The 27,695-nt window shown below is 35.6% G+C and overlaps 8 protein-coding genes across 8 annotated transcripts; 6 read left to right on the forward strand and 2 right to left on the reverse strand.

Moving 5' to 3' along the window:
- Nucleotides 1-1,044: 1,044 nt before the first annotated feature.
- On the forward strand, nucleotides 1,045-2,846 carry LOC9312096 (putative F-box protein At1g57580). Its single transcript, XM_002875982.2, has one exon. The coding sequence runs from the start codon at nucleotides 1,181-1,183 to the stop codon at nucleotides 2,489-2,491; it is 1,311 nt and encodes a 436-aa protein (XP_002876028.1). The 5' UTR covers nucleotides 1,045-1,180; the 3' UTR covers nucleotides 2,492-2,846.
- Nucleotides 2,847-2,964: 118 nt separating this feature from the next.
- On the forward strand, nucleotides 2,965-5,027 carry LOC110228100 (protein JINGUBANG). Its single transcript, XM_021024255.1, has one exon. The coding sequence runs from the start codon at nucleotides 3,443-3,445 to the stop codon at nucleotides 4,862-4,864; it is 1,422 nt and encodes a 473-aa protein (XP_020879914.1). The 5' UTR covers nucleotides 2,965-3,442; the 3' UTR covers nucleotides 4,865-5,027.
- A 1,505-nt stretch (nucleotides 5,028-6,532) lies between these two features.
- On the forward strand, nucleotides 6,533-8,432 carry LOC9312097 (GDSL esterase/lipase At3g50400). The gene is made up of 5 exons (XM_002875983.2): nucleotides 6,533-6,830; nucleotides 6,916-7,046; nucleotides 7,266-7,514; nucleotides 7,594-7,852; nucleotides 7,997-8,432. Exons 1-5 carry the CDS (start codon nucleotides 6,563-6,565, stop codon nucleotides 8,218-8,220), a joined length of 1,131 nt encoding a protein of 376 aa, XP_002876029.2. The 5' UTR covers nucleotides 6,533-6,562; the 3' UTR covers nucleotides 8,221-8,432.
- A 4,530-nt stretch (nucleotides 8,433-12,962) lies between these two features.
- Nucleotides 12,963-14,398, forward strand: LOC110228262 (dof zinc finger protein DOF3.4). Its single transcript, XM_021025040.1, has one exon. The coding sequence runs from the start codon at nucleotides 13,387-13,389 to the stop codon at nucleotides 14,143-14,145; it is 759 nt and encodes a 252-aa protein (XP_020880699.1). The 5' UTR covers nucleotides 12,963-13,386; the 3' UTR covers nucleotides 14,146-14,398.
- On the reverse strand, nucleotides 14,337-18,806 carry LOC9312099 (pentatricopeptide repeat-containing protein At3g50420). The gene is made up of 3 exons (XM_021026221.1): nucleotides 18,497-18,806; nucleotides 18,185-18,386; nucleotides 14,337-16,594 (listed from the first exon to the last, which is right to left on the reverse strand). Exons 1-3 carry the CDS (start codon nucleotides 18,795-18,797, stop codon nucleotides 14,389-14,391), a joined length of 2,709 nt encoding a protein of 902 aa, XP_020881880.1. The 5' UTR covers nucleotides 18,798-18,806; the 3' UTR covers nucleotides 14,337-14,388.
- Nucleotides 18,807-18,862: 56 nt separating this feature from the next.
- Nucleotides 18,863-22,593, forward strand: LOC9313815. The gene is made up of 13 exons (XM_021025039.1): nucleotides 18,863-18,984; nucleotides 19,084-19,146; nucleotides 19,236-19,355; nucleotides 19,437-19,523; nucleotides 19,607-20,209; nucleotides 20,324-20,755; nucleotides 20,854-20,915; nucleotides 20,996-21,101; nucleotides 21,211-21,290; nucleotides 21,503-21,748; nucleotides 21,827-21,883; nucleotides 22,142-22,238; nucleotides 22,321-22,593. The coding sequence occupies exons 1-11, from the start codon at nucleotides 18,877-18,879 to the stop codon at nucleotides 21,864-21,866; spliced, it is 1,947 nt and encodes a 648-aa protein (XP_020880698.1). The 5' UTR covers nucleotides 18,863-18,876; the 3' UTR covers nucleotides 21,867-21,883; nucleotides 22,142-22,238; nucleotides 22,321-22,593.
- On the reverse strand, nucleotides 22,489-23,578 carry LOC9312100 (methylesterase 10). The gene is made up of 3 exons (XM_002877701.2): nucleotides 23,176-23,578; nucleotides 22,938-23,075; nucleotides 22,489-22,855 (listed from the first exon to the last, which is right to left on the reverse strand). The coding sequence occupies exons 1-3, from the start codon at nucleotides 23,560-23,562 to the stop codon at nucleotides 22,574-22,576; spliced, it is 807 nt and encodes a 268-aa protein (XP_002877747.2). The 5' UTR covers nucleotides 23,563-23,578; the 3' UTR covers nucleotides 22,489-22,573.
- Nucleotides 23,579-26,309: 2,731 nt separating this feature from the next.
- On the forward strand, nucleotides 26,310-27,466 carry LOC9313816 (RPW8-like protein 1). Its single transcript, XM_002875986.2, has 2 exons — nucleotides 26,310-26,895; nucleotides 27,035-27,466. Exons 1-2 carry the CDS (start codon nucleotides 26,600-26,602, stop codon nucleotides 27,306-27,308), a joined length of 570 nt encoding a protein of 189 aa, XP_002876032.1. The 5' UTR covers nucleotides 26,310-26,599; the 3' UTR covers nucleotides 27,309-27,466.
- Nucleotides 27,467-27,695: the final 229 nt, after the last annotated feature.

Here is a 27,695-nt window from a genome sequence, read left to right on the forward strand (position 1 = left end):
CTACAACTCGATGAACGTGTTAAGAATATTGAGCTGATGAGATTGGACTTCAAGCTGGATTGTTTGAAGACAAATCTTGAGGAGGTGTCCTTGGAGAGGAAGAAATCAGACGATGCTTGATGTCTCGGGTCCAACAACTCGAGGAATGCTTCAAGAACCTTGAGATGATTGTGTTGGATCTCAAAGTTAAATTGGACAAGGAGGAGGCCAAATCTTCTGCTGATGATTTTTTGTTGATCAATGAGGTTGAATGACGTAGAGATTCTAATAGTCAAAATTAGTCTTTATCAAAAGACCTGCTTAATGCTTATGTTGATGGTTTTATGCTTTATTTTTCTCTGCTCCACTTTTGGATATTTTTCTTCAATCATATTTTTTGTTTTTGTGGTAAGATTCAATCCAAAAATTAATGAGCAAATCAATTCGTTTTTCATTACTCTTAAGCTTATAATCTTACCAATTAGAATTATTTAAACTTATAATCTTACCAATTAGTACTAATGTCATCAAATAAATACAAAACACTTTATCTTCTAACAATACACCATTTAACACTTATATTTCCTTTGCACTAAATATAAATTCATAAATACTATAAATTTTATTAGGCCAAAACTCAATATATTCAAATGAAATCAAATATAATATATTATGTGTGTAATTTTATAAAATTATTAATATGAAAATATATTGAGTACAAGTGAGTGATATATTTAAAATTGTTTATAACTCTTTTTTTACTAAAATGATATTGAAATTCACTAATTCTACCATTTATAGATATATACAACTTCTACATCAATATATACATTTAAATTAATAAAAAATACATATATGTCAACTAAAATATTGAAATTAATAATTCAACAAAAAATTTCAAATAATATATATGCCCGCGGTGTACCGCGGGTTAACATCTAGTATCTAACTATTTTTCTAATTAATTAATTAACATTTCCTTTTTTTAGAAAGGTTTTTAACATTTCCTTAAGTACTTAAGCCAAGAAAAAAGGAAATGTTAATTAATTTCATTTCCTAATATATTTATTGATGTTTACAAATTAAACTACTATGTCTTATAAATTAAATGCCTTCATTGAAGCCTAGCATCAGAAACGATAAATCGGAAAACAATAGTAATCAAGAAAAAGTAAGCCAAAAACCCTAATTTTCTCCGATCATGGAAAGCTTACCTTTGCATCTCCTCAACGAGATTCTCTTCAGAGCAGATCTCACATCTTTGGCGATGATGCGATGCACAAATAGATCTCTCCAGACACATATATCCGAGGACCAGTATTTGAAATCCGAATTCTTATCTCGGTTCAGATCTGGTTTGCTTCACATCTCCACCTATGGCTCTAAGTCGCTTCGCTATTACTCTTTGGGAGATACTAGGTCACCGAGAACCAAAACTATCTTAACGGAGTGTCGGGTTCTAGGTTCTTGCTCTGGCCTTCTTCTACTCTCTCTTAATTATGGTCTCTGCGTCGCAAATCCCCTTACAAAAAAGTTTCGATTCTTGAATAAACCTGGGTCAAGGTGTTTGCCTAATAGTCTACCAGTGGTTCTTGGGCACGAAACGAAGTACATCGGGTTCGCGGTTTATGAAATTGATCGAACCACCCAGGGTTTCAAAACTGTCTGCATAACCGAGGTGGAAAAAAAAAATCCTAACGACGAAACAACGTATAGATTCGAGATTAACGCCGGAGATTCATGGAGATTTTCGAAAACGAAGATTACTTGCTGTACAAGTGATCACGATATCAGTATGAGAAAACCTGTTTACTTGGACGGATCTCTTCACTGGATACGAAACGATGGAAGCATCGTTGCTTTCAACCCCGAAACAGAGCAAGCACGTCTGATTTTAACCGAATTTCCACAAGAACTGAGAGCGTTATTCGCCGCCGGCAACAACAGCCTAACCTTGATATCGGCGTTTAAGGATGTAATTTACGTTTATGCCCTCGAGAATATCCTCACTAATCCCAAGTGGGTCCTCGTGAGGCAGATCAGGAACGTAGTGCTGGACCAGACAAGCCTGATTGGTTGGAATGTGGTAGCTTACGACGGCAAGTGTTTAGTGTTGAGGGTAGAGACTAATAATGGCTCTTATAACGTCCGAATGATTCATGGGTACGACTTGAGAGCTAACAAGTGGGGACTCATGGGTTCGATTCCAGATTGGTGCGATGCAAATGGAGAGTTTTTTCAATTTACACCGTCGTTGTCGTCTTCTGTGATAGGACTACTTGATCATAAGAAGGAGAAGGAGGTGGTATTTGATTGTGATGGAAAACGCATCGCCTCTCTAAGCTCCATTATGGGATTGATAACTGATGGAATCTCATCAGAAAAAATGGAAAAGCAAGTCAGAAAAATATCGGTTGAAGAAGATAAAATGAAACCAGTATTGTTCAGGCCAGCTTCGTTAAATTTTTCGGACGTGGAAAGACCCAACAACAAAAGACAAAGAGTGGAGTAGACAAATTAGTATAAGTATAACGTGTGAGGAGAAACAAGTGTCGTTTGGTTAACCAACATGTGTGATGTGTTTTATAGTTTCTTCTCTCTCTCTTTATGTACTACGTTTATTATGTGTTATTGTGTATGCTAGATTTTAATTTGAAGTTATTAAAGTTTGCACAAAATCTCTCAAACATCTAAAAACTTTTCAACTTAAACTTGACAAGAAAATGTTTATTTTAGGGACCAACTATTTAAAATGTTCACATGCACGTATACATTCAAAGTTTTTAACATATGAATCAACAGATTAAATTGGAAAAAGCGTATTTAGTCAAGTGGTTAACGGTCCACTTCTGCAATTTTCTCCACAGAAAATAAACTCCAACAAATCGTATTACCTCGCATAATATAGATTGGGGTATGTACCGGAGTTTTTTCGATCTAAATCTAACGATGCAACAAGAAAACTATCAACAGAATACTACGGGTCCAAATCATATTTTATGGACCCTCTTGGCTATACTGATCAGTGATCACGCATGAAAGAGGAAAGCTCAGCCATTAATTTTTCTTTCGCTTATATTCTATCTTGCTCTATATTTTTTATGCTTCCAGACCTTCTTGATTTAAATAATAATGTTGTGATGGTAAAAAAAATCACAATACATGTTTATTCTGCTATGAGATTATGAAGTTATGAAACCAAAGCAACGGAAAGATGGTTTTCATCTAACTTACTAGGAGTTAGGACCATTAAATTATTTAATCAAACCTAATAATAAGCTGTACTTCTTCCAATAAATTAACGGTTCCAATTTCGAATAAACTATAAATAGAAAGTAAAAATTCCATAATAAACTCCATATAGACACCATCCTCTCCAACCTTTCTTCTTCTTCTCCGTAACCTAAAACTCTGTCTAATTAAATCCAACCAAAAAAAAAAAAAAGTTCATCATCTTCTTCTTATGTCTTCAATGCATAAGAAAGGTACAAGCAGAGACGTAAATGGCCAAGCATTTACAAAACTAACAAAAGTTGAAACTATTCCAGATCCAGACATTTACGACATTACCTATGTCGATATCTCTCCCTCCGAAGGCTCCTCTTCTCCATTATCCAAATCACCATGGTCCGTACAAGTCGATCCATCCGCAGTAGATTCACCGTATCATTCGGTGAAAGCTACGACGGAGACAACCAAAGAAAAAACAACCAACCACTCTCCTAATATTCTCATGGGATCTCTTGTTCGCGAAGAAGGTCATATCTATTCATTAGCTACATCAGGAGATTTACTCTACACCGGATCTGATTCCAAGAACATTAGGGTTTGGAAAAACCATGTTGAGTTCTCGAGTTTTAAATCGAATAGCGGATTGGTTAAAGCCATTGTACTTGCTGGAGATAAAATTTTTACCGGTCATCAAGATGGTAAGATCCGTGTGTGGAAAGCTGCATCTAAAGAATCAAACGTTCATCGTCGTGTAGGTACAATGCCTAATCTTCTTGATTATATAAGAAACTCCATTGGTCCTTCTTCTTACTTCAACTTCACGCGACGTAATCGTAGCAGTGCTGCGTTAGGGTTTCGACATTTAGACGCGATTTCGTGTCTCGCGTTAAGCGAAGATAAGAGGTTGTTGTACTCTGGATCTTGGGATAAAACGTTTAAAGTTTGGAGAGTTTCGGATTTGCGGTGTTTGGAATCTGTTAACGCTCATGAAGATGCGGTAAACGCTGTCGTTTCGGGTTTTGACGGTTTGGTTTTTACCGGTTCAGCTGATGGTACGGTTAAGGTTTGGAGAAGAGAAGATCAAGCGAAGGAGACGAAACATTTCTTCTCGGAGACGTTATTGAAACAAGATTGTGCCGTTACGGCGATCGCTGTTGATCAAAGCGCGACGTTAGTTTATTGTGGTTCGTCTGACGGAACCGTTAATTTTTGGGAACGTGAGAATAATATGAAAAACGGCGGCGTTTTGAAAGGTCATAAACTCGCCGTGCTTTGTCTTGTCGCGGCGGGGAATTTGATGTTTAGTGGTTCTGCTGATTTAGGGATACGTGTGTGGAGGAGACCAGAAGGTGGTTGTGGTGGTGGAGGTGAGCATGTTTGTCTTTCGGTTTTGACCGGACATGCTGGTCCGGTTAAGTGTTTGGCGGTCGAGAGAGATCAAGAATCGGCTTCCGGTGAGAGACGGTGGATTGTGTATAGTGGAAGTTTAGATAGATCGGTGAAGATGTGGCGGGTGTCGGAGAGTTCACCGCCGATGGTAAATCAAGAATTTCGGTCGCCGGATCAGTTTGGTGGTGGTGGTGGTGGTGGTCCGTCAGTGTTATCGGTGGCTCCTAGCTTCTCGGCTCAAGGGAGGGTTAGTCCCAAAAAATAGTTGTTTGTTTTTTGTATGTAAACAAAACCGAAGAATTCAAATGTGTATGTAAATTGTAATTAATTATGTTAAAACAGATTTTGATCCAACAAACTTCAAGCATTTTAATTCGAGGAGTTCCGGTTCGCCTTAACCGGGATTCTGACAATTTTTTTTGACAGACAACTCTTCGATGATTTGAGAATAACATAATCAAAACTGCAAAATTTTAATCAATGAAATGATTAATCAAATATTCTTTTTCAGAAACTCTAACTATAACACAAGAATGATCTTATTAGCTGAATTTGTTAATTGCATGTATAGCTAGAGACAGAGGAATAAAGCTACTTTTCTGCACCAATTTTCTTTAAAAAGGCCAAAAAATTCTATATTGTTTAGAACGTTCAAATTGTCTGGGCTGACTTAAGACGGTTACTTTTTCGCTAAAAATGTAAATATTTACTAAAAATAAAAAAGTTAGGTTTTTATTTTGTTTTTAAAAAACCTTAGGTTTTACAAATTGTAACCTGTGGAATTTGGTCCGATAACAAAAAAAAGAGAGCTAAAAATATGAAATCAATAAGCATTAACTGAAACTCCGTCCATAGACGGTCAATTATCTTACCATGGGAATGAAAGTGGACACGAGTCATGTAAATGATGAGCAGCGTAAGGAAGTGATCATCCTTTTGGCATCAATTGTTTTGTCTTCTAATTGAACATGTAGTGTCATTTTCCATTCGTCAATCGTATATTTGTTACTACTAGTCAAGTTTCTTCTTATATAAGAAAATGGGACATGATGGATTATGATTTAAGTGATCCAACGGCAATGAAGTTAACTAAACTTTCTTTAAATCATTTTTATAATGGGATGTTTGGTGCGTCATACATAAAACACACAACATCAGGCATCATCATTAGGCTCTTTTTAATGATATTTAGTGTTTTTCTTTTATATTTTCATATCAGATTCACCAAACAGTTCATTATGTAACACGGATCCAAGTAATTAAGAAAACAAAAAACAAAAAACAAAAAAAAAACCTAATTTTAATTTATATACACATTTTAACATCTTAATAGTTGGTAGTAGTTCGATGGATAAGAGATTTCGCAGTTAGATTCCGGTATTTAGTACAAAAAATCAAATTTCAATATGAAATTATATTATATTCATGACTATGCATAATATAATACTAATTAAAAAAAAAAAAATACTAGTTAAATAATTTAAGTGTAAGATAAATGGTCAGCGTTATGGTCAGCCCAGCTAGTAATAAAGCCCAACTTAAGTTTTCCTATAAAGTATTAACCCATACGACTGTAAGTATTTCTTTTTACCATGTTAGAATTTTTCTAACTAGAAAAATCAATTCGTCAACTAAAATAATTTTGAAGGATGATGAAATAGATAGAGTTGAGAGTAGTAGATACCATAAAACAAGGGTATTTTAATTTCAAACTTTCTAAACCATAAAGCACAACACAACAGTATTGGTGTCCTAACTTTATCTGTTTTGTAATAATAATTTTTTTTAAAATCGAAACATGTTGACCATAAAAAAAGCTTTAGTTTGTTAAACAACCTGGTTTCAAATCTAACACACGAGGTTGCTTCTCATACGTTCTTAACTAGTCAGAAGAGTTATCTATATATACTCTTCTTTGTCAAAGAACAATAAAAACCAAATATCAAAATTCAGAAACAATTTCATGACAATGAATAAAGCTAATTACTTTGTCCCATTCTTCGTATTCTTGTTCATTGGATCAAGATTTTCTATAGTAGCTAGCGCAGGAGACCAAAACGCCTTAGCCGCTTCATTCGTCTTTGGCGATTCGCTAGTGGACGCAGGAAATAACAACTACTTACAAACATTGTCTAGAGCCAATAGTCCTCCTAATGGCATCGATTTCAAACCATCTCGTGGAAATCCAACCGGCCGGTTTACGAATGGCCGTACCATAGCTGACATCGTTGGTAATTTAATAAAAAGTTGTATCCAAAATATAAATCAAAATTTCATTTTTAATGATTATGCTAATGTTTATTTTGTTGTCTATAGGAGAAAAGTTAGGGCAGCCAAGTTATGCAGTTCCATATTTAGCACCAAATGCAAGTGGTGAAGCACTATTAAATGGCGTGAACTACGCATCAGGTGGTGGTGGAATTCTCAATGCTACAGGAAGTGTATTTGTAAGCATCTTTGTCCCATGCACACATTATCTGTCGTATATTACGTGTCACGACCGTTTGGTTGGCAGGAAAAGTTTACGTAAAATTTTCATGTTAATAATTTTTATAAATATGTGTCAAATGTTGCTTTTTGTTTCGAAATTTATGTTTGTCTGTGTACACAAATATGCAAATGAACTTATGTATATGTTTTACAATTTGAAAATTACGATTTCATAGGTGAATCGGTTAGGAATGGACATACAAGTTGATTACTTTACTATTACAAGGAAGCAATTTGATAAGCTTTTGGGTGAAGATAAGGCTAGAGATTACATTAGAAAGAAATCCTTATTCTCTATAGTCATTGGTTCAAACGATTTTCTCAACAACTATCTAGTCCCTTTTGTCGCGGCTCAAGCAAGGCTAACACAAACTCCTGAAATTTTTGTTGATGACATGATTAGCCACCTCCGCAACCAGCTCAAGGTATGTTACAAAACTTACATTAAAAAAAAATTATAATTTGTAGTTGATGTTAGCTGAAGGTTTTTAAAATCAAATGTAGAGATTATATGATATGGATGCTCGGAAATTTGTGGTGGGAAATGTGGCTCCGATCGGATGTATACCGTACCAGAAATCGATCAATCAACTAAACGATAAGCAGTGTGTTGATTTGGCAAACAAACTGGCTCTTCAGTACAATGCTCGTCTCAAAGATCTATTGATGGTGGAATTGAAAGACAGTCTCAAAGACGCACACTTCGTTTATGCCAATGTTTATGATTTATTCATGGACCTCATTGTCAACTTCAAAGACTACGGTAAGAATATATAGACTAAATTAGGCCCATGGGCCTTTTAAAACTCACTTTTTTTCTTTCAAAACTTCATCTTTAGTATTGTTTGTTTGATTAATAAAAATGTTAATTATGGATTTAATATTGTTGTGGAAAATGTAATAATAGGGTTTAGGACGGCGAGTGAGGCGTGTTGTGAGACGAGAGGGAGATTGGCGGGGATATTGCCATGTGGACCAACGTCGAGCCTTTGTACGGACCGGTCAAAGCATGTGTTCTGGGACGCGTACCATCCTAGCGAAGCCGCTAATCTTCTCATTGCTGACAAATTACTCTACGGTGACTCCAAATTCGTCACTCCCTTTAACCTCCTCCACCTTCGTGACCTTTGAGCTAATAATTAATAACCTTTCATTTAAAAAAAAAAATTGTAATTTCTACTTTGGCTTTGTGAGATTTTTTTTTTTTGGCTTATTCCCGTTAAAAAACATAGTAAAAGATTTGTTCATGTTTTTCTGATTTTTTAAATTATAAAATTGTTTGTGGTTTAGTTTCATTTCTGTTCAAGCCATGGTTTTACGTTTAAGTTGATATTAAGCAGAAATTTTTGTTTGTTTGTCTTGGAATCTTCAAGTGTCGGATACTAAGAATCATACTCGTCTAAATAAGAAAATATTTGAGTCACATTTATTAAAGTAAAGAACAAAGGAAAACTTTGAAAAGCTAAAGGCAATAATCAGTTATATACTTGTTTATTTATGGCAAGTGGAGTATAAAATATTGGATCGTTGGGCTTTCATAAAAATCTCTGCCTACTCTCCACTTAATCGCTAGTCCATTTTATCCGTTTCGATTAATGACTAATCTCATAAAGAAATCAGTTACCCAATAATTTATCGCCTAATCCGATTATTTTCCGCATAATCCGATTACTTCCCGTCTAATCCGATTACTCTCCGCTAATTTTACATATTCCGATTATTTTTTGATTACAAGTATAAATTTTTATTTTTATTTTCGTTATTCAATCATTTAAATTGGGAGTTTGTGATGTTTTATAATAACTTATGTTCAAATTTTAATAAAAAAAACATAAATTTGTTATAAAAATCATAAAAATTGTTCTCAAAAATACAGTTTTATGTGCTTACTGCAATTTTGAAAACAATATTAGATTAATATGTTTTTAAAATATTAAAATAATCATAAAATCTAATCCTCGATTAATCTCCGATTTTAATCTGATTTTTCGATTAATCGTTAGATCCATACCAAAAATCCGATTAGCGCGTAGCGATTTTTCAAACCAGGGTTGGGCTTAAAGCCATAACAAATAAACACGTAAAAAGACGACACTCGCCCTCTTTCATGCACATTCAAAGACAAAAAAAAACACCCATCGGATCAATAGGAATCAGAAAAAAGAGAGGATTAAGGAAGAAAAAGACAAGAAGAAAGAGAGGGAGGGAATAAGGGAAGGTGTCAGTGGTTTGATCTGATAGGACCGGTCCGGAGTCCGGACCCGAATATCCGACAACGAAAGGACGGCTTGCAAAAACAAATAGGACACATCGTCCCATGGCACACAAACCACACCTCTCTTGTTTCTCTCTCTCTCTATTTCTATGAGTTTTTTTCATTGTTTTGGGTGTGAAAGCGACTAGAGATAAGAGAGAGAAGTCGTTGAAGTGGGAAGAGGTGGCTCAGTGTGGGTCATATCTTTCCTCCGGCTGCGCGTGCTTATCCACCTCCTTCGACTCGACCCGACAGTTTCACTCTTGTCTCCTTGACCAGTTCTTTTTTCTGTAAGACTCTCTCTCTCTCTTTCTCCGTTTTGCTACGTTAACGTACGTATTTGCAAGGTTTTGTAACTCATTTATATGGACCAGAGACCAGTATGAATACTTTACTTCAAAAAAAACCATGGGATTTGTCATGTTTTTTTTTTTTTTTTTTGGAGAGTCGTTATCTAAAACAAATTTTAAGGAGTCTCATAATAATAGTACTTGAAAAAAAAAGATTAGAGAAACGAGAAATGCGGAGAGAGACAGAATGATGGGAAGGGTCGGGACAAGGCGTGAAGAATTATAATTACACATTTCCTCTGATTGCGGACTCTTCTCTTCCCATTCTCTCTCTTTATCCGAATCCGATTCCCTTCGTCACGAACAAATATGATCACAATGATAGATCATACACACATTAGTAAACCTCACCAAGACGATATTTGTAATGACTTTTTCATGTGTTAAAGAAATGTGAAACCAGATTTTATTTTAAACGGATGAGTACTTATCAAAATTTCTTATTATTTGGATTACATGTTTCTTTTTAAAAAAGGTTATGTTTGTTTTCGTCCCATGATGTAACTTTAAATCTTAGTATAATCCTATATCTATTGCATAGATCATGTGGGATTAATGTGGTCCTTGAGAGGTCATACTCCAATACAACTTGTTTAGTCGTATGTGGACTAATATAGATTCTGATTCGCTTGTCATAATCTAATCAACGTAATAATTTCTAACAAATCCTCACGCTTTCATGGTATCAGACTCCAATCCGTACATGTCCAAATCCAATCCACCATCGGCCCGGCCCAATAGTTGGTCCGCCGATCCATGCCCGAGCATACCGAGATCAATGGCTAGAGTCATCATCTCGAAGAGGCGTATTAGGGATAATATTATCCCACATTGGAAAAGACAAAAGATTTTGACTAGTATATAAAATATATGGGCCTCTCCACTCATTACCATTTGCGTGAATATTAATTATGTAGTTGATCATTTCATAAAAATACAAATTTAGTGTTTAGTGATGTAACACGAGCATAGTCCACCGCCCACTACTACCGTTTTAAAATTAAAATCCTATTAACTTTATGATTTAATACTCCTTCCGTTTTCGAATAGTTGTCGTTTTAGAGCTTTTTTTTTGTTTTAAATTAGTTGTCGTTTTAAGGTAATAATGTAATTTATGCCAATAACTACCCAAATTACCCTCATTTTATTGAACACAAATTATTTGTAAATACTTACTTGTCATTTTTATGAGGTTAATATAGTCATTGTATACCTTATCTTAATTTGTCCAAATATAGTTAAAACGACAACTTAAAAAAAACAAAGGGAGTAATTATTAATTTATAGAGAGATTTTACTAATTTTTTTAATTTCTTAAAAAATTTCTATCTAAAAATAAAAAATTTCTATATAAGCAATATCTTTTTAAAACCAATTACAAGTAGAAAAGCAATTATTAAGTTTAAAAGATAATACAAACTTTTTTCGAATAATAGAGTTATAAATTTTTTTTTTGTCAAATATTTAATAAATTATAACTCTAAAATAAATTATAATAAATAATAAATAATAGAGTTATAATTTATTAAATATTTTACATATAATATTTTAAATATATATCATAGTAATTCATATATAACATATATAAACTTATATCATATATATATATTAAGTTAAATATATATATATATATTAATAAGTTTATACAATTATTAATTTATGATATAGATGTGACCATATGTTTACATGAGATTTTCAAAAAAATTATTATCTTATTAATTTATCGATTTATGTCATATTTTACACTGGTTCCAACATGGGACCGAAATAATTTATTAATTTAGAGAGGTTATTAATTTATAGATGTTTTACTGTATATATTTGTGAAATAAATATTTGAACAAAAGTGTTCAAAAAGAATAATCACTAAATAGAGTAATACACAAACAAAAGTTCTCCGGTACACAAATAAAACAAGATCAAATTTTTTTGGACTTTAATTTCAAAAGCTGCTTGATCGATCCAACAAAGAAACAATAATTTAATTCGTGTCAAAATAAAGTAATACTAGAATAAATCCAATTATCCATTTTAAAAGTAAAAATTTAACGTAGACGATAGAAAAACGTGTCCATTGTTTCCAACTTTCTCGAACATGCATTTTTTATTCTTTTTAGTTACCGAAGAGTTACGCTTACCGTAAGCGGCTTACGATATCATTTTTTTTTGATAATTTATGAGCTTACATCAAATCAGTAACTTGAATAAATAATACTTCATCAGTTTTTAGTTGTCGTTTAAGGTTTTTTCACACAAATTAAAAAAATATTAAATTTTCTGTTTTACCCTTTATTAATAGTATATTTTATAAAAAATTTCATTGGTCACAACATTAAAACAATAGGGATAATACTGAAATTTTTACCAAATATTTGCATTAAAAACCTAAAACAACAACTAAAACGAAACAAAATTTAAATCCTAAAACGACAACTAAAACAAAATTAGTCTACTTAATTGTTATTGGAAACATACGATTGCTTGTTTTTTTTATATAATAAAGTTATCATAGATAAGCATGAAAATTTAAAATAATAATTGAAAGAATCTTAAAAGATAAATGTAGAATTACTGGGAAATGGCCGTACATTGATAAGCTCAATAGTCTCCAAACCTGTGTTGCCTACTGCGACCTACTCTCTCCTCTCTATGCCTTATCTCCGTATCATTTTTTTTTTTTTTTTTATCAACGTGACTTTGTTTTTCCACGAAAGATTAAAAAAATTGTCATTATTGACAGTTGTTTAGTACTACTAATTTAAACTTTAAACATAAAAGCAACGTCATGACTCATGACCAAACTTTAGCATTATTAAGCCACATACGTACAATAATTTTCCTTTTTGTCAAAAAATTGATTTATAAAGTTGGTAACGAAAAGACTAAGATAATATCATGATGTTTTCCCGGTAATTAATTAGGTACCAAAATTTTAGTTATCTCAAAACCACAACGGTGAATTATTACCTCGTTGAAGTTTTTTACTCTTTTTTTTTTTTTTTTTTTTTTTGACAGCATTTTGTACTCATTTTTATATGCCTCATATGTCACTTAATCGTTTGGCTGCCACACTATTTACATAAAATAAGCTTGTTTGGGAATTGATATAGTCAAATATTGTGACGATCATAACAAAACATGATTTTTTTCTTCTTTAAATATTTGTATCCTTAACTGTAACTCTAATACTCCCAACAAAACCATGAATCCATTTATTAAATTATTAATCACACAAAAGATATAAGTACTATTGTTGAGTGTTTTATAGATTGTTCAAAGTCCAAAACTGAAACTTTGAAAACAGAGCCATCTACGTATGAAGAGAGCCGACTTCATAGGGATGAAAAACAGAGCATTTCACTGTTACAATAATCTCATTAGCCGACTCAACATTTCCAAAGCACCAACAAAGAAAAAATCCTCATAAAAAGACAAATTTAAAAGACAACAAGAGAAGAGAGAGAGAGAGAGAGGGTGGCCTCAAATCAACCCAACACCCTCTGTAAAAAAAAAAGCCTGACTTTCTTCTCCATCCCCATTTCTATCTGCGCATGTTCCCTTCTCTCTCTCTTCTCCATAAAAAACCAAATTCTCACTCTCTCGTAACCTAAAGTTTCAACCTTTAAACCCTAACCAACCCAATAAAGCTTCAATCTTTCTTCACTTCCCAAAAGCTTCCACCTTTCTGCGATTATGCCGACGTCTGACTCCGGTGAACCACGGCGAATACTTATGAAACCTCACGGCGTAACAGCTCCGATTTCCGACCAGCAAGAGCAACTTCCATGTCCTCGTTGTGACTCATCCAACACTAAGTTCTGTTACTACAACAACTACAACTTCTCTCAGCCTCGTCACTTTTGCAAAGCTTGTCGACGTTACTGGACTCACGGTGGTACTCTCCGTGACATTCCTGTCGGCGGCGGTACTCGCAAAAGCGCCAAACGTTCCCGTACTTGCTCCAACTCTTCTTCTTCCTCTGTTTCTGGTGTCGTCTCTAACTCTAACGGCGTTCCGTTACAAACGACGCCTGTTCTCTTCCCTCAGTCGTCAATCTCTAACGGCGTTACTCACACCGTAACTGAAAGCGACGGAAAGGGAAGTGCTTTATCTCTCTGTGGAAGTTTCACCTCTCTGTTGAACCATAACGCTGCTGCGACGTCTACACATGGATCCGGTTCGGTTATTGGACTCGGAGGATTCGGAATCGGACTCGGGTCAGGTTTTGATGACGTCAGCTTTGGACTTGGAAGAGCGATGTGGCCGTTTTCAACTGTTGGTGACGCTGCGACGACGAATGTAGGAAGTAACGGTGGTCATCACTCTGTTCCGATACCAGCCACGTGGCAGTTCGAGGGTTTAGAGAGTAACGCCGGTGGTGGATTCGTCTCCGGTGAGTACTTCGCGTGGCCGGATCTCTCCATCACAACACCAGGAAACTCACTCAAATGAGAAAGCTTCTGTCTTTACCAGAGGGTTTCAAGTCTCTTCCTTTTTTTAGTTTCTATTGGCTTTTGTTCAGTGATGTTGATCTCTTAGTGTGTCTTGTCATCATGGAAACTCGTGTTCGGAAACTAGAAAACAGAGAAAGTGTGTTTTTTTTTGGGTCTGTATTCTTAACGTTGGTACTTTCTTCTCCTCTGTTTACACTAGTGATTTCGAATTGAAATGACGATACTTGTTTAGAACAAACTTTTAATCTGAAGAGATAAGTCTTATAAGATATGAATCTTGTTCATGGAATGCTGATCTACACAACATATTACTCTTTAATCTATGTAATTCATCTTGAGCTTGAGTTATAACTTCTGGGTTAGACTGGTCTCCAGAGGAGAAAACGTGTGTATTGTTGTTGTTCACTTCAATCCAGCTCAATCCTGGATCTTTAGCTGAAGCTAATCCTCTAATCTTCCTTCTCATCTCTGCAACATCCTTCCATCTCCCATTCACCGCATACAGATTAGATAGTAGAATGTGTGTTGCAGTGTCTTCTGGATCAAGTTTCAGGATCTGATCAGCTGCATATAGTCCAATCTGCAAGTTTCTTGCGTTAACACAGGCACTTAGCAGAGTTCTCCAGAGCTCTGCTTGATTGTTCTCGGGAGGAGATTGTTTTATCAGTTCCAGTGCTTCGCCTAATAACCCAGCTTTGGATACCAAACTCACCATGCAAGAGTAGTGTTTAAACCCTGCTGTGATGCCCTGTTCCTTCATTTGATTCCACAGGAACTTACCTTCCTGCGTTGATCCCTTGTGGCTGCAGGCTGCTAATAAAGACAAGTATGTTACAGCATCCGGGGTGAATCCGTTTTCTAGTATTTGTTCGAAGAAACTCTGAGCTTTTTCTACCATTCCATGCTGACTATAAGCTCCTAGCATTGAGTTCCAACATTTCAAATCTGGATTTGAAACAAGAGAGAATATTGATTCTGCAGTTTCGTATTTGCCGTTTTTCCCATACATGTCTACTAGTGCTCCAGATACTGACATAACATTGTCGAACCCCGTCTTAATGGCAAGAGAATGGAACACTTGACCTTGTCTTAGCATCGCCATATCTGAACATGCACCTAAAACACTACTCAGGGAAAAACCATCAGTTCTATTTTTTTCTCGGTACATTTCAATAAAGAGTTGGACTGCACACTCACTGTTTCCCACTCTAGATTCCCCAACAATCATCTCAGTCCAGAGAACAACATCCCTTTCCGTGATCACACCAAACACCTTCTGTGCAGATTCAGCTTCCCCGTTTTTGAAGTACATGGACAAGAGTGTTGTTCCAACAAACACACTCCTTTCATATCCTAATTTAGTTACTTGTCCGTGAAGAAGCTTCCCATGAATAAATTTTTCTGGTTCAGCTGTCGCAGGTATAGCAGCAGAGAAAGTATATTCATCCGGTCGAGGTGTGGATATCCTCAGCAACCTTCTATACATAAGAATCGCTTGCTCTCCAAAGCCGTTTTCTGAGCACCCCGAAATAATCGAGTTCCATGAAACCAAATTTGGGTTATGTATCTTCCCAAACACATAAAATGCTTCTTTCATGTCCCCACAACTGCAATACATGTCAAGAAGAGCATTTTCTACAGGTAAATCAGCTAAAATATCCGAGACTATCATCCGGGCATGGATTAATTTTCCTACAGAATATCTATAGCTTCCCAGTTTACTACAAGCATTCAGCACCATCGAATACGTGAACTGCGTTGGATCAACACCAGACATCAACATGCTTCTAAAGAGCATAAGCCCATCTTCTATCTTATCATTTCTAAAAATCCCAACTATCATTGTGTTCCAAGCAACCGCATCTCCGCCATTTACACACTCAAAGATTCTCCTCGCAGATTCTAAGTCCCCGCAACTGGAGTACATCCCCAAAACCGATGTCTGGACAACCACATTATCTGAATATCCAAGCTTTATAATCTGCGAATGTAGTAATGACCCCATCAAAACATCCTCAAGCACAGTACATACTTGCACTAAGCTAGTGAAAGTCGAACTATTGGGCTTCAAGGATTCAGATGCCATTTGATTTATCAGACTAAACGCATAACTTGCGTAATCTAGGTTCCGGGAATACGCCGAATAGAGTGCATTGTAAGAAACTACGTTTCTCTCAGGCATTTTGTCGAACAGTTTCCGTGCTTGTTCAAGTGAACCACACCTCACATACATTGAGATGAGATTGTTATTTTTGTACGGAGATTCGGAAGCGGAGCCAGCGCCGGCGGTGAGGATGATAGCGTGGAGCTGACACGCCCGTTTTAGTGCCGTGATCGAGACGCATTTCCGTGTAAGTTCTACTACAGACGAAGCTATTTCGTTCAGTGGCATAAAAAAAGAAACGATAGCTTCAGGTTTTCTAAAAGAAACTTTAAAACGTCGCGTTTAATATAATCTCTCTTTCATAACAAAAACACTGCGTTTTATCAAACTTCTCGTTATGACATTTATCTATCTTATTTACTCAATTTTTGTTTTGTTTTGTAGAGATGGTTAGAAAAGGGTATTTTCTCACGAACAAATAAAAAAGAATTTACTTAAAATTTGTGTTACTTTTTGTAATAGAAGTGGCGAAAACATTATAGAGTGTGAGACGTCTAACAAAATGCGGTTTGGTATTTTCGAATGCCCTATGCAAATAAAAAATTCCGTCATCCCTAGTATAATTTTCTTTTAAAAATTTACAAATAATATTATAATACTAGATTAGGATCTGTCCATCGGACGGTTTATTTAGTTTTAAAATAAAATTTACATTTAACAGTAATTTAAAGTAAAAGTTTATTGTAGAAAAATGGTATTCAAAGCTTTTTAAGAAAAAAATGGACATGATTTTAGTAAATAGAGTTATTTACATACTTATTTAGTTATTTTTGTCTGAAAAAACTAATTTACGTATGTATATTTTAAATTTTGTTATTAACATTTATTACAAAAATCTAGTAGTGTTAAATTGTCAATCACCAATTTTTTGGCTATATATTCACCATTATTAATAATATTGCCAATTTTTTAGAAAACTTAATTCAACACTTAATATATCAATGAAAATTTTTGAATATATATTATAAACAAATTTTGTACAAACATTTTTTTGAATATAATTTTACATTCATACAAAAAAAATGTTTAGAGAATTGCGTATTCTTTCTCTCTTCACTAACGAGACAAAGTGGAAGCTTGAGCTACTTAAGACTGCAGGTAAAGAACCTTTGTTTATGCAAACACTTCTTGAGGGAATAGATTCAAACTCTAGAGAAGCCGAACTGAACCAACAAGTTTGTCGAGCCCATGCAAACTTGCATAATTTTGTCACTGATTCGGCAAATAAAGTTGCTGAACTTGCCCTACCTAATCCTCCTAAACTCTGCAGCCTACTATTCCCACTTCTCCAGAGTCTCCTTCTATTTTCACAGATCCTCAAGCTCAATTATCTCCTCAAGCTCACTTATCTCCTCAAACTCTGCAGCCTGCTATTCCCACTTCTACAGTTTCTCCTTCTCTTATCACAGATCCTCAACAAACTCTCCAACAGTATGATTCCACTTCTCTCCAATATCCTTCTCTCGTCACAGATCCTCAACAAACTCTCCAACAGTATGATTCCACTTCTTTCCAATATCCAACAGACGCTTCTGCTTACTCTTCTCTATAAACTCTCCAACAGTATGATTCCACTTCTCTCCAATATCCAACAGACGCTCTGCTTACCATGATCAAACAAGTATGCCACCAACCTCTGTTGCAACGCTGAGGAGGCAGGAGGAGATTAATGAGCTAAAGAGGCTGGAGGAGGCACTTCTTGACGATTCTGAACATATCTCCGAGCAGTGGCGGAGCCAGAAAATCTGTTCATCGGGGTCCAAATTTTTTTTTTTCCGAAAAAATGTATAAAAGATAGCTTCATAAGATAGCTATAGGCCTATAGCTTCCCAATTTACTACAAGCATTCAGTACCATTGAATACGTGAACTACGTTGGATCAACACCAGACATCAACATGCTTCTAAAGAGCACAAGCCCATCTTCTATCTTATCATTTCTCAAACTCCCAACTATCATTGTGTTCCAAGCAACCGCGTCTCCGCCATTTACACAGTCAAAGATTCTCCTCGCAGATTCTAAGTCCCCGCAACTGGAGTACATCCCCAAAACCGATGTCTGGACAACCACATTACCTGAAAATCCAAGCTTTATAGTATGCGAATGTAGTAATGACCCCATCAAAACATCCTCAAGCACAGTACATACTTGCACTAAGCTAGTGAAAGTCGAGCTATTGGGCTTCAAGGATTCAGACTAAACACATAACTTGCGTAATCTGGGTTCCGGGAATACGCCGAATAGAGTGCATTGTAAGAAACTACGTTTCTCTCAGGCATTTTGTTGAACAGTTTCCGTGCTTGTTCAAGTGAACCACACCTCACATACATTGAGATGAGATTGTTATTTGCGTACGGAGATTCGGAAGCGGAGCCAGCGCCGGCAGTGAGGATGATAGCGTGGAGCTGACGCGCCTGTTTTAGCGCCATCGAGACGCATTTCCGTGTAAGTTGTACAGCGGAAGAAGCTACTTCGTTAAGTGGCATAAAAAAGGACTTTCAGCTTGCGAAACGGTGCGTTTCATCGAACCTCTCGAGTCTCGTCATAACGAAACGCTACGTTTTAATGAGTTTATTGCCGGCGAGAGTGAACAGTCGTCGTTGTAAAATGGCTACCGGAAACTTAGCTTCTCGTCTTCATCTCTTGATCGATCGCTGTGTTCGCCAATACCCTGTAAGTATTATTCTTCAGCTCTTGTTCTCTCCGTTTCGTTATGAGTTATTGCAACTATGTGTTTTTGTATAAACGCAATTGGTTCTCGGAGTCATGTAGGAAAGAGAAGCAAACTCGCCGACGAAGGAAACGGAGAAAGATCTGCTTCTTTCTCTATCTCAGGTTCATCATTGTCGATGCATTGTTTGCTTCCTCGAAGCTCCGGTCCTCTTAATGGACGGAAATTGGATTTTGATTTTTTCTTTGATTAGGTGTTGAGAGAAATTCAATCTGGAGAGGAGACTGTTGTTGATCATGATGAGACTGCTGATGCATTATATGGTCCAGAATCTAAAGAGTATTTATGCTTAGAAAGACTTGTGGCTGATATTGTAAGTTCCTCATTCTTAGCTCACAGCTGCTGTTAGATAGGATTGTCTATGATCCTTAGCTTGATCTGGTTTCTCTGGCAGGTTGGTTTGTTGGGTATGAAAAATGTGCATATTAAACATTTGGCTGGCAACATTCTTGTGGAAGTATCCGAGTCTCTGGTTCAATCTGTATGTTGCGTGCGTTTGCCTCACTTCGAGATTATAGAATGTTGTATCTTCCAGCTCTCATACTCACTCATTTGTTTTCTTAGGGAAGTCAATGGGATGAGTTCATTCGTTTGCTTTGTGAATGTTTGCGCTTAGCAGTTATTTACAGTTGCCCAATTCCTGCTGTTGCTTCTGAAACTGGATTTGGAATTCCGGATCTACGTTTCTTAGGTTCTGATGTTCTTAAATGTAAGCTGGAAAAGGCTAGCTGGTCCACCGTGTCTGATATCTTTCGAATTCTTCGTAATATATTGAAGCGCTTGAGCCAAGAAGAAGATGAGGAACTTCTTGATGTATACTTGGAATCTGTCAACTCTACACTTGCAAAAGTTCCTTGGTCCCGAGTGGACACTGTGTTCTCTCATCAGCATGGTAGTGGTGAAAGAAATTTCCAAGGTCAGAGTGGAACTCTCGGAAGCACTGCAAACTCTGAGGAAGCAACTGTATTTCTTGGGAACTTTGTCCAGTTTCTCTGTTCCATGGTTCAGCATGTTCGTGTTGTAGAAGATTCTGATGATTCTGAACCTTCACATTTGATCCTCCAAAAAACCATCAAGCTTGTTCCGGATCTCATCCGATGGTGCCAACCAAAGTTAAAAAGTCAAAGTGGCTCTTGCATGTCAAGATACCTAGGTCACAAGTTACTGGTACGTATTTCCATCTGTTTAAAAGCGTACAAGTTCCGAGAACCTCTTTGCTTTGTTTCTAGATATATCTCGGATAGTAAGTTCATCTTATGCTACTGTCCCCCCTTTTTCTAGGTGTTGATGATCAGGCTTACTGATAAGTCCAATATAAAATGTACCATTCTTCTTTCATGGCTGCAATATTTGCAACGAGATTCTCAAGGCTTTCTTCAACACACCCTAACAAAGTTTAAACCCGTTCAAGATAATTGTTTGGAGGGTTCGCCATTTTTTGTGAGTTTGTCTGATAGGGAGATCAATGAGACCCATTCTAATCATTTGCAAAGACTTTCTGTGTTCCTATTCTTACGGTGCTCCTTCACTTTGATTTATTCAAGTAGACATAACGGCAAGCAGTGTGAGTTTGATTGTAGAAAGAAAGGGATGGCAGAGATGTTTAAATGGATTGTACGACAGATTCCAGGCATTATATGTTCTGATCACAGAATTTATAGCAAGAAGAGTGTTGAATTTTCTGCATCCTTCGTCCGGCTGTTCATGCATGAGGTTTTGGGTTACCATTCTGTATTTGCCATTGTATTTGGTGTTTCAGTTTAACACCATAGAGTAGAGCTCTTTTATATATTTTCTATGTTTAATTGTAGGATGATCTATTATTTAAAGTCCTCCTGCAATTGCTGTCTGTACCATTGCATAGACAGGAACTGTAAGTAGGGTAAAACACTGCCTTTCTGCAAACAGTTAACCAGATTTCTGTGAGTTCTTATGGGCGTTTTTCACTTACAGGCCTAACGTGGAAGGGGGTTCGCTTGAAGATGAGGAACAAATTACTCTCTTCCGTTTCTCAACCTTGTTCAATCCTGTAACCCTATTCTGTATATTTCTTTCAGAGGTAATTTTCATTAAACATTCACATAAGTCTCTTGTGCCATGTTCCATGTAGGCGTGGTTATATCTTCATCAAATCCTTGATGTGATGTACCTCTGTTTTCTATTGTCAGCTGCATTATGATCATCAAGTACTTCTTGATTACCTTATATCAAAAGATATCGGGGATAGCTGTGCAGAGTACCTCCTGAGGTTAATCCTTCTCTTTTAAGAATTTGCATATCGACTGCTCGATATTGAGTATTAAGATTGGATATGAGCTGTTAGTTTGTGTGAGACCAGCCATGTTAACACGTACTCTAGTCTTTGAATGATTTCTCTAGTTTACGAATTCCATTATGAATTTTCCAAACAAATACTTATAGGTTGATTCCTGTTTAACATCCACTGTATATTCCTGGTAGATGCTTGCGCGCAGTCTGTGATTCATGGACTCTATTTGTGGAATTCCCATTTGAAGGAAGTACAAATGCTTCATCTCCGAAGAGAAGAAAAGTTTTGCCTGAGACTTCTGAGGTTGAACAAAACTGGAGACTACACCCCCAGGCTTTTGAAGACGCCAAAGATTGTCTGCTTTCGTTACAAAATTCAGTTGTTAAGCTACATCAGAAAAAACTGTTTCCATACAACCCAGAGGCTCTTCTACGACGGTCAGTCTTATTTACCCAATTTGTAAAGTCACCTACGCATATAATCAGCTAAATAAATCTAACTCTACTGTGAGGCAGTTTGTCAAGGTTTCAAGAGCTCTGTCTATCCCATGAGTAAATATATCTGGACCAAAGGTAAATCAATTGCATATATGGATTCAAAAGAACTGTTATATGAAAATTGTCATATGCTTAGTTATGATTTGGCAAAAGGTTCTTGTTATTCTTTATTTTGGAGATTTACAACTCCCCAAGAGATTTCCATTTACTGACAAGAAAATGTGGTGAAACTTAGTTTGTGGGTCGCGGTAATTAGAAAGTCAGATTCAACAAATGAAACCATTCTGTTAGCTGCTATATAAGTCTCTAACCTCTCAATTTGGTGCTTCTCAGGTGAGATTCTCTGAGACAGAAGGATCAGATGCCAACACAAAGAAGTCTCCTTTCCAGATCAAATTTCAAACTAATCGACTCACAAGTAGAAGTTTATGTAAGTTTGAGAATCTCATGTCTAATCGAATTTTCTTGAGGTTCTGACACAAGTGTAGCTGACATGAGTTGTGTTTCTGCAGAGAGATGCTACATTCTTGGTTGGTGCAGCTGCTATGAAACAGAGAGCATTATGTTCTTGCCTCCCCAATCCAAATCTAAATGGTATAAGATACTCTCTAGTCAAGCTAATGTGAAACTGCCCCAGCCAAATACAGTAAGCAAGGAAATGGCGAAATTAGAGTGTAGAATATCAAGAATCACAAATATTGAAACTCTCTTATTCATATCATAGATGTAACTGAGCCCAAATCATACATTGTTATCATTTTACATTTAGTTATATTTCGCTGCTATTTCCTGTAGCAGTTGAGAAAGCTGATGAGGCTTAGTGAGCATAGCCATGTGACCAGCTTCTTCAATCCGCTTAACTTCGTGAGGCTCGTAGTTACTAATCATCCACTTCTGAATCTCCACCGGAAGCACATTGTCGCCTTCACAAACAATAAACACTCTCTTCCCAGATCCATACCTCTCCTCTGTTATCAAATCTTCACCTCCCATTTCCTTAGTGTATAACCAGCTCGGTTTCACCAATGCCATGGCTAATTCTAGATCCTGCAATCAGAAAACCAACAGTGACCACCTGATATCAGACAAAGATTATCTTAACTCACATAGAAACTACTATGCCACTAACCTCTAATTGGCAATTACTGTATGCCTTCTCCTTCAAGAAACTAGTACCGAACAAAACTGAACTTGGAGGGTGTTCTAGTCCTTCCTCGAATGTAAACTCACAATCCATAGCGAAATCCTGTGGTAGTCTCTTAAAATACTGCAGACAAACAGAAAGTGTGACATGAGATTATAAGATAAGGTCTTAAGAATGGTCCCGAACAAGATAAGATAAGAAGAGATTTTCTTTATCCGGCGACCTCTTGAATCAAAACCGCCGGAGGAGAGTCATGGTGCGGCATGTAAGCAGAGAGGAAGATTCCGACAGAGACTTTGGCCGGAAACCTTTCCATAGCAAGAGAGGTTCCAATGCCACCATAGCTATGACCAACAAGAACTACTTTCTCGTTTTCAGGAAGAGACTCCATGAAACTCATCAAAGGCTCTAGATACTCCGACACCAAACGAACCTCATGGAGCCGCCTCGTGTCGACACCGGACCCACCAAGGTCGATAGCTGTCACACGGTGACCATCGAGCTTGAGCTTTGCAGCTAGTTTGAACCAGCACCATGCTCCATGACATGAGCCGTGGACAAAGACGAAGTGATGGAGTTGTTGTTGTTGCTGCATGTGGTGTGTTTGCATTTGGTAGTGTTTGGTAAGTCATGTTATCTTTGTCCATTCGTGTGTTATATATACACATGAGGGCACATAGTTTTCTGGTTCTGCTTAATCGGTTTGATTTCTGGTTTACCAATCCGACCTTATTTGGACGGGTAGGATACGTGTTTATTTGTTTATGATTCCAAGAAGGCAAGAATAATTATAAGATTAAGGAAAAAAATCTTTAAAATCTAAAAATGGGGTGAATCTCCTAATATTTAAAGATTGCGTTATACTGGTCAAGGTTTATAATTTATGTTTTATAGTTTGGTTATAATCAATTTATGAAAACATTATAAAGCCATTTATAATGGACCGTAGTCTTAGTCTAATTATCTATATGATTCCATATTTCTTATTTTGTGATACGAAATATATCATACTCCTATGTAAGAATGATGATTACCTCTTGTTCGAGGTTTGTCTTTTATGAATTAAGTTTAACTAGATTACGATTCATATGTACATAAAGTCTTTGGAAAAAGTAGAATCTCTAATTAGTGGGTTAATTAATCTTAATTAGTGGAGTAATTGATATTATGAAGTAGAAAAGAGTCACACAAAGAATTAAAAATTAGTGGTTAATTAAGGGTTTCACGCAAAAAAAATTAATCAATTGAAAGAAAAGTCTTGGACTGTTAAAGTTAAGCACGTGGGAAAACAAAATATGCAAATGCATTGTGAAATCAGAAATTCATAATGACAAATATGAAACTGTTCAACTTTTGTTTTTGTATCTTTCTCTTTAAATCGTGTCAGTGCAAGTCAGATCAGTTAATAATGACATTTACTCGGCAATTAGGCCAATGCAACTTTTCCGAGTCAATTTTTGGTCATCTAAACGTTATAACGTTTGAGAACAATGATAAAATAGTAAGAAGTAGGTGAGATGCATATTTTTTGTATGTGTAATTTTAGTTTTCTGTTTGAGAGATTAATTATCTTTTCTTTAAAAACTGGAAATGACTCAACAATTATCAAACAAATTTCATATTTTAACTATATATATCATTATATTTTCTCAATAAACACTTATATGAATCTAGGGATATACACATAGGTTTCGTAATAAATCTATATAGATCTACATATAGAGATTTTATTGGGGTACTCTTTATTGCTGAATAAATATAGTGCCTCTATTTTTACAAATCTTAAATCTTACAATTATAGTTAGTCTTATTTTCTTGTTTTTTTATACATATTTTAAAACAATACTTTTAAAGATAGATAAATTGAGAGTATAACACATGCCTTAATTTATTCATATATCCAATATATATGCTTTTTTGTTTTCTTCTTTCTATGATATCCTTTTATTGGTACTACTAAAAGATCATTTTTCGGGGTCATTTTGCTTAATTAAGAATGAATAAATTTCGAACTTGGAAGGAAATCCAACTACGCCAGTACAAGTGTACAACCCAATGCCAAAATATACTCTCAAAGAGAAAGAGAGAAAAAAAAAAAAAACAAATAATTTTTCATTACGGGAAAGTATAAATAACAACCTAATAATGGAAATAGTCTAAAAGATTGAAAGCACTAAAAGGAAAAAGAGAAGGAAACAAAGAGTTGAAAGAGACGAGACAAATAAATATCTATTTAGCAATTTACAGTAACATTTCCTACATATAGAAAACAATAGATCTATCAATAACGAATGACCTCAGAAGAAGACTGTTTCGATCATCAACAGGCACTTTCAACAATAAATGCAACTAAGAAAAACATGTGTGCAAGATGAGTTAAACCTTGATCGTTGTGGGATAAGCCATGAGCGGTTTGAAGCATCAAATATTCTTTCGGAGATTCTTTGGAATGATACAGATAAGATTAGCATGGCTCCTATACAATGATGACATGAGAAATAGTCCAAAAAAATTGCCAACTGATTTTAAGTTGGAAGTCCATAATTTCTAATATTGGACCAACCTAGCTTTGATATGAGAAATCATGAATTTCCAACTTAAACCCAGTTGACAATGAGTAGAAAACCTCATAAACCTTATATATTAGAGTAAAAATATTCTATCTATCGATGTGGGACATTTTAATAAAGACTGATCTACCTGGAGAAAGTGATTTTAGAGGACGAACATGACACCGTCGTTGATTGCAAGAACTTGAACATTTTCTTGTTTATGAATCATTATGATTTTGGGATAAGACCTCTTGAAAAGATTGTATAAGCAAGGTCCTACCACACCCTCTTTCCTCATCAGATGCTTCTAGAGTCACTTGGTAGAGAAGATGAGAACAAGATAAATATCACTTTCCACAATGAATAGCACATGTTTACCTCAAGGGTCTACATCTACTTTAAAATGGTGGGACTTTCCCAATTTGGGAGTTTGCAGCCTGTGGCACATTAAGATTTGATTAACCATATCGTTCAAAATTTTGTTTCTGACCCATGATCCTTGCTTTGCGTTTTCACTTCACAGAAAGTAGTAACATACAGTAACAGTATATGTCATTGACAAAAACAATCACAATGTTATCAAGATTTGCTCAATCCTAACTTGATCAGGTTACATAACAACACAACCAGAGGCCCATTTAGTAACTTTTAAAAGCCCAAAACAAAATATTTGTTGCCTTATTCTTACACGATGTTGATATAATAATTAATAAGTGGATCATAGATAGACCCCAACCACGCGCTTAAACAAGAACTCGATTTCCCTAAATTTGGGAAATTTCTGACGGTGGATATCACGCGCTATATGTGCGTCTGGGTGTTGGATACATGAGAGTATATACTAACATTTGTTCACAACAAAGTCAAAAGATTCTCTAATCGTGTTTCTCTAATTACAAAATCAGAGCAACTTGAAAAAGTTAATTCAAGTATGTGTATTCACTTAGAAATAAAGTATTTGTTAACAAAGAACATTTCCACATAGATTCATACATAAATTAACCTCCGACAAGAAGCTAAAGCCAACCATCTTAAAATCCTTCAATAATCTTGATTAGTCTCCATATAATCAAAGCTTTAAATCTTCTGAAGAAAATGCCTCTTGTTGAGCTTTTTGCAGGTGCTGCTCTTGGATTTGCCCTCCAACTCCTTCACGAGGCCATCATAAGAGCCAAAGAGAGATCCTTAATCACAAGATGTATATTGGACCGTCTCGATGCTACAATCTATAAGATCACTCCATTTGTCAATAAGATCGATACGTGCACCGAAGAAGTCGATGAACCTTTGAGGAAAGTCATCGAAGAGCTTAAATGTCTTCTCGAGAAAGCCATTCGTCTTGTTGAGGCTTATGCAGAGCTTAAACGCAGAAACTTACTCAGGAAATATAGGTTTGTGAATGTCGTTAATCATTTCTATATGGAAATGTAATGTAGTGTTAAAAATACCAAAAATATACCCTATCAAAATCTATTATGTTTAATGTAATGACATGCAAAAATGTTTTTGTTGTTGTGAATCTTTCTTTAGGTACAAGAGAAGAATCAAGGAGTTGGATGCTTCTTTGAGATGGATGGTAGATGTGGATGTTCAAGTCAATCAATGGCTGGATATCAGAAAACTTATGGGTAAGATGTCTGAAATGAATACGAAACTTGATGAGATTACGAGTCAACCAATAGATATAATCGAAGCAACTGGTCGATCTTCTGAAGAAGATGGATGCTCAAAGCCAAAGATTGATATACATTTTAGATGGAAAAAACAGACCAAAGAGCACGAGATCCGGTTCATCTTCAATTGATTATTAATGTAACGATCGTGTCCTAGACCACAAAATGTTTTTTTGACAAAAAAAAAACTCAACAAATGTGATCCTTTTTTTCTTCTTTTTTTACTTAGAAAAGTTACAGTTTTTAAGTGTTGTATAGGTGAATGTGTGATCTAAGTATTAATTTACCAAACATTTGATTCTTATTATTTTTCTTAAGCTTTTTATAATGTTATATATTACTAGAAATATTATAACATATGAATTAATTCACAACCTTTTATAAACTTCTGAGAATATTCCAATGGTTGACAAGAAAAAGAAGTCTTGCGCTGTTTATATACCAATATCTATTATTAGATTGAACATCACGTAATTTATGTTCATACACAAAATGATTTGACAACATTTAATATGTCT

The sequence above is a fragment of the Arabidopsis lyrata genome (genome assembly GCF_000004255.2).
Source record: "Arabidopsis lyrata subsp. lyrata unplaced genomic scaffold ARALYscaffold_5, whole genome shotgun sequence".
In the NCBI taxonomy this organism is placed as follows: domain Eukaryota; kingdom Viridiplantae; phylum Streptophyta; class Magnoliopsida; order Brassicales; family Brassicaceae; genus Arabidopsis; species Arabidopsis lyrata.

Excerpts from the sequence above, each read along its gene's own strand:
- LOC9312096 (XM_002875982.2), top strand. The coding sequence starts at position 1,181 with ATGGAAAGCTTACCTTTGCATCTCCTCAACGAGATTCTCTTCAGAGCA.
- LOC110228100 (XM_021024255.1), top strand. The coding sequence starts at position 3,443 with ATGTCTTCAATGCATAAGAAAGGTACAAGCAGAGACGTAAATGGCCAA.
- LOC9312097 (XM_002875983.2), top strand. The coding sequence starts at position 6,563 with ATGACAATGAATAAAGCTAATTACTTTGTCCCATTCTTCGTATTCTTG. Across the intron at positions 7,515-7,593 it reads ACCTCCGCAACCAGCTCAAG|AGATTATATGATATGGATGC; the intron begins GTATGTTACAAA and ends AATCAAATGTAG. Across the intron at positions 7,853-7,996 it reads TGTCAACTTCAAAGACTACG|GGTTTAGGACGGCGAGTGAG; the intron begins GTAAGAATATAT and ends ATGTAATAATAG.
- LOC110228262 (XM_021025040.1), top strand. The coding sequence starts at position 13,387 with ATGCCGACGTCTGACTCCGGTGAACCACGGCGAATACTTATGAAACCT.
- LOC9312099 (XM_021026221.1), bottom strand. The coding sequence starts at position 18,797 with ATGCCACTTAACGAAGTAGCTTCTTCCGCTGTACAACTTACACGGAAA. Across the intron at positions 18,387-18,496 it reads TGTGTTTAGTCTGAATCCTT|GTAATGTGGTTGTCCAGACA; the intron begins GAAGCCCAATAG and ends TTGGATTTTCAG. Across the intron at positions 16,595-18,184 it reads ATGTCTGGTGTTGATCCAAC|AACGCGACGTTTTAAAGTTT; the intron begins GTAGTTCACGTA and ends GAGATTATATTA.
- LOC9313815 (XM_021025039.1), top strand. The coding sequence starts at position 18,877 with ATGAGTTTATTGCCGGCGAGAGTGAACAGTCGTCGTTGTAAAATGGCT. Across the intron at positions 19,147-19,235 it reads TGCTTCTTTCTCTATCTCAG|GTGTTGAGAGAAATTCAATC; the intron begins GTTCATCATTGT and ends TTCTTTGATTAG. Across the intron at positions 20,756-20,853 it reads TCCGGCTGTTCATGCATGAG|GATGATCTATTATTTAAAGT; the intron begins GTTTTGGGTTAC and ends GTTTAATTGTAG.
- LOC9312100 (XM_002877701.2), bottom strand. The coding sequence starts at position 23,562 with ATGCAAACACACCACATGCAGCAACAACAACAACTCCATCACTTCGTC. Across the intron at positions 23,076-23,175 it reads CGGCGGTTTTGATTCAAGAG|TATTTTAAGAGACTACCACA; the intron begins GTCGCCGGATAA and ends GTTTGTCTGCAG. Across the intron at positions 22,856-22,937 it reads ACAGTAATTGCCAATTAGAG|GATCTAGAATTAGCCATGGC; the intron begins GTTAGTGGCATA and ends TTCTGATTGCAG.
- LOC9313816 (XM_002875986.2), top strand. The coding sequence starts at position 26,600 with ATGCCTCTTGTTGAGCTTTTTGCAGGTGCTGCTCTTGGATTTGCCCTC. Across the intron at positions 26,896-27,034 it reads AACTTACTCAGGAAATATAG|GTACAAGAGAAGAATCAAGG; the intron begins GTTTGTGAATGT and ends ATCTTTCTTTAG.